The sequence below is a fragment of the Halyomorpha halys genome, unplaced genomic scaffold, assembly GCF_000696795.3.
Source record: "Halyomorpha halys isolate HHAL.00 unplaced genomic scaffold, Hhal_1.1 Scaffold267.1, whole genome shotgun sequence".
NCBI lineage: Eukaryota > Metazoa > Arthropoda > Insecta > Hemiptera > Pentatomidae > Halyomorpha > Halyomorpha halys.
Window position 1 is genome coordinate 785,854 of NW_027111312.1, and position 10,512 is coordinate 796,365.

A 10,512-nucleotide genomic window follows, 5' to 3' on the forward strand; every position below is an offset into this window, starting at 1 on the left:
GTAGAGGTTCTGTTATTATTTCACTTACCCCAAAAGGTTTCCACCATTTTCCTACTTCTACCAAAACGCTTACGCCACTAAAATAAGTTTAGGATGTAACTAATGATGTAACAAATGAGTTAGGAACACACAATTTAAAATTGCATATTCACGTTAGTCGAAATGCCCAATTTTTCTGAAATGACCCAAAGATAATTTATTGATTTAGGCGAGCTAACCTTTACTTAACGCTACTAGATTGGCTATTTAAAGTGATGAAACTGAAGCAGGTTACTTAATAGCGGAAAAAAAGAAAATGATCAAGTCGAGATTTGCGGGCTTAGCCAGGTGAAAGTAAGAGGGACTAAGAGAGACTCCTCAGTGCTCGGCTAAACACTAATTGAACAAGCCGGAGTTATGTAACCTCTTTGATGGCCTCCTTCGTGGATCGTTAGGTCTTGACAATGTTCGTGGCGTCATTGTGAATCGATTTTATTAACGATCCACTCCGCTAATTTTAGTGTTATTAATGGTAGGAACTGTATCCCTTAATTTGTCCCGTGCACTTCCTTCGCGGTTATTTTCTGATTAGCATTTCATTATGGGCTTGAGATAGATAATTAGATTTATTTATTTACATTTTTACTTGAAAATTTCTCCACCTTAGCTGTGTTGAACTTTCTTCATTTCGCAATGTAATGAATGTTTTTACATTAGGAAAGAAAGTCGAGATCTTTATCGAAACGATTTATTGCCAACGATCGCGTGGCCCGAATGGCACGGCACTCTATTATCGTGCACAGGCGGACTAAAGCATTCTTTGCTATTGAGATTGGTCAAGTGCAACTCTTTTGTTCCTACAGGAAGGTGCTGAGTGGTGAAACCTTCGATATTTTTTCCAGGACATCCGGATTGTCGATTGTTACTACTAGCATAGAATATATTCGTTTGAATTTCAGGTGCCTTTTTTAAGCCTGCAGGAATATATTTAAGTTTCTAGTGCCATTTTAATAATGTTTTTATAATTGGTCAATACATCCGTGTTTCTGATTTTATAAATTTTTATTTATTGTTATTTACAACTGTATACACATATATACAACAAGTAAATTTGCTGTAGGTGACATAGTGACATGATACAAACAAGTGGAGAATCTACCCACTGATAGAACTCCAATAATATTTCTAGAGGAGAAGATCTCGAGGCCATCTTCTTCTCAGACGCCTAGGAAGATTATTAGGTAATGAAGGAGAAGCCAGGTTAGAAACAAGTGGATTTTGGTGGTTGGGAGGTTTTCCATGGAAGGAATGGTATCTGGTTCTGGCCAAATAGGCAACATATGGAACATTGAGGTCCTGATGGATGACTTGATTTGTGACAAAGTAAGGAGCATTAAGGATTTTACGAAGGAATGTGATGGTTTAGTCCCAAAGCTCAACTCCGTAAGCCTTATAATAGTCATGTTGATCAGTCTTTTGTAATGGATTGGCAATTTAGACCGTTAGAGTTTATAAATTAAAAAATTAATTACTCTATAACTAAGCCTTACATTTTGTTATTATTTTGAATTCATAATAGTAAAAATAATCAATATTACGATGAAACAGTATACAAAATTGACTAAATAATCCATGTTATTTGACAATGTGGTCAATTTAAATTAGTGTTTAATTACGTATTGCGTAAATGTTATTAAAATACATTGTCTGATTTGTAAATATAAAATTTAAAATTCAAAGTAGTAAAAAAAAAAAAAAGTTTAAAGAATATTTGAAAGCTGTAAATTTCCTCAACGTTACACTGTTTTTCTAATCAACCATGTAATTTAACATTAGCCAACTTAAAGGCTTATTATCGACAGTCTTGAGACCAATCAGGAAAATGATTTAGCGAGAATCTTGGAAATCTGCGGCGTTGGGCGAGCCAAAAATAGTTCCGCGCGGATGAATACTATTTATCTGGAAACCTCTTGGCTTGATCTATTTCGACAATATCCTTCATTGGCTAACCATTCCGCGACCTACATCTTAATAAAAAAAAGTAAATAAATGGATAAACAAGCATTTAAGGCTTTAAACCAAGTCACCTTAACCGCTGCTTCTGGCCAATTTACCTAAAACTATATTTCACAGCCCACCAATTAGGAAATATTAAAATATAATGAAGTTATCCTCCATTTTTTAAGTTTCCGGAATGCAATAAAAACATTTATGAATTCTAATTTTTTTTTAAATTTTGACAAACCTATATATAAATTGTTCAATTAAAATATTTTAAAAAAATTTTACAATTCTTATTTAACGTCTTATATAGGATTGTGGTTTAAGACAAACAACAGACGCTTCATAGAAAAAAAGTGCATTTCGCAATTGTTTTGGGGTTAACAATGTAACTTATCTCATTCTAGCCCCAAACCATTAAATTTTACTACATACTAAAATAGCAATTTCAGTCAAAATTATAAATTATAGAAGATTTAAGATAAGTTTAGTAGTTGGGGTTATCTCTTTTATGATTTAAAATAGATTCTTCTTGCTATTTCTGAGTTTTCATTATAATTACATTATTTAAAAATCAAAGTAAGAAACCACCAAGAGATATTTGGTAAGCAGCCTTCTTAAATGGTATATTTGGTCAATTATCGTTCACCTGTCACTACAAGTGATAAGAGTAATCAATAAATATTCTGTGCCAAATAAAATCGATAACCCTACAAATTTATAAAAATATTAAAGGAGAATTAATAATAATTTAAATATCATGCAGTAAAATTAAATTATTAATAAACAAATATTTTCTTTATACCTGCTGCTTTGTTTTGAGCCCACAGTGGTTTTCGCCGCTCATCTGAAAAAAAAAATACAACAGTAATATTATTTTATTTGAATTGAGGGGACAAAACCTAGGATTAGAACTATAAATAACCGTTATTGAAGAAATTTGTTGATATATATATATATATATATATATATATCATTTGAAATTTAATGAAAGTCTAAATTAAAATTATGATTGCTGGATCTATAGATGTATTTCTTTAATTAGCAAAATAAAAGACAGAAATTGATTTATTTTGAAAGAAAATTCGGAATAGTACAGGTCACTCAGTGGAGCACTGACTGTCAACTCCTGGCTTTGGGTTCGAACCCAGCTACGACGGATAATTATTTATTCTTTAATAACAGTTGTACCACTTCTGGAGTACATGTAGCCTATTTAACGTTGGCACCATTCATTGAGAGTGATTGCTGACCACATGAAGAACTCGTATAATCGTAAAACAAAAAATAGTACCATAAACTGACCCATAAATACATTTTTTTATTGTTCTTTATTATTCAGAATATTTTAGTAAATATTTTCGAATTTTAATATTTTTATTTGATGTTAACGTTACATTTATATAGTTTTGTGTGTATTTTTTGTATTGTTTTATTAAAGAAATCCTTTAAAAATTGTAAGACTTTTTCACTTCTAAAGAATTCGTCTAAAATTGACATCGTATAATTAAATTAAGTTCGTTTTTAGAGGGCCCGTGCTTAACTTCCTTAAAACGGTGAACTTCACAACTAATGCCCCTATAAGTCACGCACTGGCAATCAATCCCATCTCCTCATTTCTTGAAATCAATACAATATTGATATCTTATTGCGTGTCACATTAGTGTCGTGTAAGTGAATCTTGTCATAATTTGTTTTTGTATTTTTTACTTTACTAACTTTGGGTGAACGTAAGATGAAGTTTCAGATGTATAATAAGGATTTTCTAGTTACTCATACTATTTAAAATATTTGCGGTCTTTCTAAGTTAACCCTCATATTTGTTAAATATTCCTAATGTATTTAGCATGTAAAATGAAAATTAATCTAGCAATATTTATTTCCTACAGAAATAATACCTTAGTAGATATCATTTGAAAACCATCTTTATAATTTATCAACCTAAATTCATGAATAGATGTAATTAAATTATACATAAAAATAAAATTAAAATCTGTATCACTACAACCCATGAAGGGTCAGGGATTCAGTACTTTGTAAATAAGTACTGTTACTAGACCAACTGTTGTTCAAGGAGGTGATTTGATCAGAATCACGCTCGACAAAAATTATAAATATACTCACCATTTTTTTTTAATAGTGTGGTGGAAAGTATAACAATTAAAATAATTAAGTAGTTACGAAAATTCGACGTTATAAACTTTCTTGGACGAATGTAGGAGTATATAAATAGATTTTTTTTCATATGTTAAATAGTGTTGAGGATTGTTGGCGATGACAGCCCACTAGCAGAGAAAGATATTTACTATTCTGAGGAGCGTTCATTCACACTATGAAATTGTTTTGTTGGCAGTATATTGTAGGCTCAGAATGAAGTAGATAACAAGACCATTGTGATGCTCAGAAACCGTTGTTGCCAATAGGACCATTGGCCTTAAAGAATGCCACAACAATTAACCAGTAGTCACAAGTAACTATCGTTGGAACACTATTTGTGAAATTGGTAACAAAAATATCTCGAAAACTAACTAAAAATAAAAAATAACATATCATATGCAAACGCTAACAATGGTTAATAATTTCATTTAAAATCCATTTTTCTCTTTCATTCATCTATGGTAGGTAAGTACACTCTAAATATAGTAGGGAGAGAAATAAAAGTAGTCTAGATCAGAAAATAGCCGATATCGGCTGTGACATGCAGTACAATATTATGGCTTGTTTTTTTGTATTAACCTCCCAAGACAGTCACTTGAATCTACTAATTTTTAGGTGGAACGATTTTTTTTTTTTTTTAAACCACCTACCTCACTATTTCTGGCGTTCATGGAAGAACCATGCAAGGTTCATAATGTTCTAAAGCGTGTGAAATACTTGACCTATTCAGGCCTGGTCAAGAAACACGTCAATATTATCAACATTCATATGAATTTGATAATATTGACAGTTCAAGAGAGACTCATGTCTGTGAAAGTGGTGAAGAATTAGGTATTTCGAGATATATGAAAGGTAATTTTATGGTCATATGAGTTGAACAAACATCAGCTTTAGCAGTAAATATAATTATTTACTATTTGAATTTTTTTGACCGCACCCGGACCATATTCCATTCATCTATACACACGGTCAATCATCAATGATCTTCCAGCTTCAGCAGTTTGGTAAAATTAAGATACAGTACGAATAGAAAATATGATGAACGAATCAGCAAAAAAGTAAGCCAAATATAATTTTCTTGTCGTGTCTCTGATTTATTTCCAACAAAAAAACAGAAAAGTATTTGATAAATCCTTATATATTTCACGACTAATATAGTCATTTTAAAGTAATTTACATCTATACCAAAGCCTACAGAAATGTAAGAAGAGGGGTTATATATACACTAGTATTTATCAGGAATCTTGTAATTGAAAATCTTTCAATCATGAATAATTAATAAATAGTTTTTATATTTCATTAGGTAGGATTATTTCAAGAATTTACATCAAATACAGAATTAATTACGAAGAAAAAATGTGCTACAACTTTAGAGGACGAATTTCGCAGACTAATTATTAATAATAGGTTTTCTGGAACTAAAAAAAAATTACCACGAGTATAAATGAAACTACCTTTCATACTGACAAATTGATATTTCCCGTAAAATTTGAATCAGATATTTGGTCTGAGCTGGGAGAAATTATGTACACAACTCATGCAAGAAAAACGAAAAATATGACTGACTTTTTAAACTTATTAATTGAATAACATTATTGACATATTAAAGCATATATCTTCATCTATATACCTCATTCATCCTAAAAAAAAATCGCATTAATAGTAAAAAAAAAAATTAAACTAAATTACGATTTATTCAAGTTCTATAAACAATGGATTTACAGCACAATGGATTTACAGCACAATGGATTTACAACAATTTACAGCACAATTATACTTTAATCGGCTTATATACTTTTGAAAAGAAGAATAAAGTAGGGAAGCTAATAAATTAAAACATTTATTTCAGTCCAGACTTCTCTCAGAATTAATATGACGATTGTGTGGCTAATTTTAATTACATTAAGAGAGTTGTTGGTTCTCAGTTAAAAAAAAAAAATTATAGAGAACTATTTTGTAAATTTCTAAAATTATAAGAAAATGATTTGCACATTTGCAGATGATGACTGATCTTTTTTTATCAATTATCTTATCGTGTTCCAACCGTTTTGGAAGATACCAACACAGACATGGCTGACACCCACGTGTGCCAGGAAACTGTACACGTCAATTGTGTGCTCGTTATAAGAACGCTGTGCTGTCCTTCAAGATTGTTATTTCACCGGCAGATTTGCTGTAGTGATGCTAGTTAATATGTCACTTTCTGTTACTTAGTTTTTATGCCACTAACTAAAGATTTTTTGATTGGAAAAAAATCCGGATTAATCATAATTAGAAGTATTGTTAAAATTCATGTAACAAGTAGGAGTAATTCTATGATTATTGAATAATTTTTGAAAAACGACAAATGATAAAACGAAGTCAATAAATAAAACCTGAATTGTGAAAATTATTCGTACTGAACTATTGGTGAGGTCAAAATCGTTAGGTATAATTAGAACAATTTCCTTGTTTAAACTAGATTTAAAAAAAAAAATCAATAAAAATTATTTTTGATTTACTAAAGTTCGATAAACAACAGCTTGTATGTTTGTTTACTTTATCTCCAACAAAGAATAGTTTGTCCTTTATACTCTCTACTCCGAATTAAGTGTTATATACCACCTAAATTAAATTTAAAACTTTGGCTTTCCGAACCAGCCTTCTGTACGCCTGTCTTGGGGTACTGTTTTCCAGTTTGCATCTTTGTTGATTCTGCCTATTAAACTGCTTTTTGGCCCCCCACGAGGTCTCTGAATACATTTCATTTTGAGAATTGTCCTAGGTCCTGTTTCATAATGGAAGCTAATAGTATTAGTCCATGAATACAAGTACAACCTACTCGCTATAATTGTCTGAAAAGTCAGATAAGTAAGGCTATCATGGAGGGCGGGAGTGGAGGGTTTCGTGCCGTCTCTCAATTTCAGGCGCTTTTAAATATTGCTCGATTAAACTATCTTAAAGTCTCCTCTTCCCGTTTTAAGCTAATATTTCTAAAGTGATATAGGACAGTCGCTCCCCGGCGGACTTAGCGGGGTGGGTCCGGCGGGGAAGGATTGCCTTTTTTTCTGTTATGATCTCCTCTATAAAGTATAATTATAATTTACAAGTACTAATACATTTTCTTTCATGATGGGGACGACTATTAGTGATATTACATGAGCTTAAAACTATCTGGTAGAATTGTATAAGTTAGTGAAATTATACCATATACAAGAATTATAGTATTAGTTTGTACTTTATTATGAAACAGGATCCTGATGTATTGCTTTTTAACGTGTTTAGCACAACTGTGAAACAAGCCAACACTGTCCTGTTTAAAATGAAAAAAAAAATATGAACCGTGGATCAATTAATTGCGTAAAATACTACAATTCCTCCAGGTTCTCTTCTAATTCTCTTTTTTTTTACTTCGTGTTTACATTCATTTTGTCTCACCATTGACTGAAATCATTAAAATTAAATTCATGTATAAAATAAAAATTATCAAGATTTTTAATTGATACGTAGGCAAGTCCAATTTCATTATAAATAATTCGGTAACCAGATTGACTTGAATGTCTTGATTTGAAAGTCAAGTTTCGAGTTAAGGAGTTATGACTATATCACAAGAATTTCTCTAAAAATTAAAGTATAAGATTTTCCTCAAAAAACTGACTAAAAATAGAATCAAATGATTTGTTCATACATGGTTTAACTAAATAATTTGGATAATTTTTCTTCTTTGTTCAAAACAGATTATAAAAATTCTGTAAAATAAATATTTTTGTATATTCAATAAAACTAATTATTTTTTTATTTTATTTTATTTTTTTATTTTCAAATCCTCTTTATTGATATATAATTACAATAATTATTTACGTTATTATGATTCTATATTTGAAACAGTCAACATTAGTTCACGAGATGTCAAGTTATCCAGACTAATTTAAATAAAATTATAATATTTCAAATTTAAAAAATATTATTTGGGTTAATTGTAATTTTATTTTTAGTAAGCCCTTACGGACAATGGCCAAGAGATATTGTTCAAGGAGAAAATTTTTGCTCCAAGTCTGAAGAAATTCAAGTTTTAGCAAACACGGATTTTTTTCCTCAGGTTGGGATTGGACAGTCTTTTCTTAAAGGCTTTGTTAAGGAGTTTATAAAAGAGATTACTTTCTTCTGAGCTTCTTAAAAATAAATCCTTGGGGGATAAAGAGATATGGGACCGAGACAATTGCTGAACAATCGGGGAAGGAACGGGACAAGATTATGGCGCTGATTGGACAATCAATGGCTCTATTTCATTCACTCAATCAGATTGCCTCCTGCTTTTATTACTCCGGGCATTCCAGCATCGATAACGAGCGGTCTATTAAACTATTATGGAAACATATTGATTTCAATTTAGAGAATTACAAATCTCATTTTAGATGGGATATTTAGACATTATATGTCTGTATTAATTATTTGATTCTTTAAGTAATTCTTATATTTAATAATTAAAAGCAGCAATGACGTCCGACTTAAGTGTTTAGCGAGATATATATCAATATAAAATTGTAAGAAAAATTTTTAAAATTTCTCAGATATTTTTTACTTTTTTTCATACAAATTATTTAAACATGGCATACATATTTTATACTATTATTTATATATGTCACAGCTATCAATCAATAACGATGATATAATTAATTAAAAATATTTTTGATCATGAGCAAACTAAGATTTAAATTAAATAGGAAAATAATAATTTACTTTTAGGAATCTTATGTGGTTTATTAGTTATTTTTGAAAATGATCGAATCATAGCCAAATTCTGGCAGAAAAAATATGAATACATTTCACTATTTAATTTGCGGCTAAGGAATAAAAAAATTGTTGTATGAACTTATTTTGCAGGAAATAAATTCAGAATAATTCTTACTTCCTTTATTTCAATCTTCTGGACAACGATTTGGTCAAGATTAATTTGACATCATTAACAAAATAAATATTTAACATAAAGAATATAAATATAAATCGGTATATGTAAAAAGTAGAGATGGAACTAGACTAATCTATTTGTAATAGATAAAATTTGTCTAATGTACTCAGTCCAATACGAAATTTCATTGAGTTGTCTCATACACAGCTTACTTAACATTAGTAAAAAACAACTTGTTTGAAGCCTATTAATATAAATAGTAAAACAATATAAGTAGTCACATTATACAAATTATTTTGAATTATGTGCTAAAATTATACATACTTTTTTTCTTATTAAAAATTTAAATAACATATATAAATAATACATTATTTTAAATATTATAGTTATAAAATATCAATTTCAGGACAAATGATAAAATTTTATGATTCCGAAAATCCCTTAAAAGGAGGATATTTTTTTTTTTAATTATTTATTTAATGTAATTTACAACTGTACAAAATACTACAATAGGTAAATATGTAGTATGTTTCATATACACTTGGAAATCTTGCGAAGGAACCACCCATAAGGATATATTAAATTAAATAATTGAGGTAAAATAATAAAATACAAATAAATGGCTGTTCCTAATTTATATAGTGATCAATATCAGTACACAATATGTTAATATAATTATAATAATGTAAATCTAACAGAAAACGTTGATAAAATTTAACAATGGACGATTTGTCTGTAACGTCGTCCAAAAGATTGAAATAAATGACTTCTGAAGTAGTAAGAGTTACATTTCTTGAAAAAAAAAATTTTTTTTAATATGAATAAAATTTATAGCTGGACTTATAAATATAAAGACTTATCTATTGAAAACTTCGCAATATGAGATAAGAAATTGTTAGTAGAAAATAATTGTTACACCCACGTTGGTAAAACTAATAATACTCTCTCATTGACTATTATTATTAGCCACCATAAGAAAGCAATATTATGGGATTCCACATTATTAAAGTAAATTTAAATGTAAACGATGAGTTGGATTTTTTTTAATCTAAAACGTATCATTTTAAAACATAATTAATAATATAAATGTTTTTAGGAAAAGAGATATCGGACCTATGGAGGAATTAAGGATTAAAGAATCCCATTAACCACTTCATTTTTAAATTACAATATAATATATTTTAAATTAAATTACAATATTTTAAATGAAAAGTAGAATATACAAGGGTTTAACTGTTGAAAGAAAAAATAAGTAATACAAAACGTCATAAGTTAGCAGATTTGTTGATTGCTTTTAAATGTTTTATCAACCCAATTATTTAATAGCTTTCACAAAAAATAATTTTATTTTATCAAATTCAATTTCAAGTGTTAAGAATTAAACAAAAATCAAATTTAAATCATTTTAATACAGAAATAATCAATATTGAATCGGCTTCCCCTTGCACTTTATCACCTTTACTCTTGTAAAACCAAAAATTTCTAAA

The 10,512-nt window shown here is 29.2% G+C and overlaps 1 protein-coding gene across 1 annotated transcript in view; it reads right to left on the reverse strand.

Moving 5' to 3' along the window:
• Positions 1 to 10,512, reverse strand: part of LOC106680552 (uncharacterized) — a 272,179-nt gene that overhangs the window by 203,183 nt on the left and 58,484 nt on the right. The window contains exon 2 of the mRNA XM_067049328.1: positions 2,786 to 2,827. Coding sequence (XP_066905429.1) covers positions 2,786 to 2,827 — 42 coding nt within the window. The remainder of the gene's footprint in view (positions 1 to 2,785; positions 2,828 to 10,512) is intronic.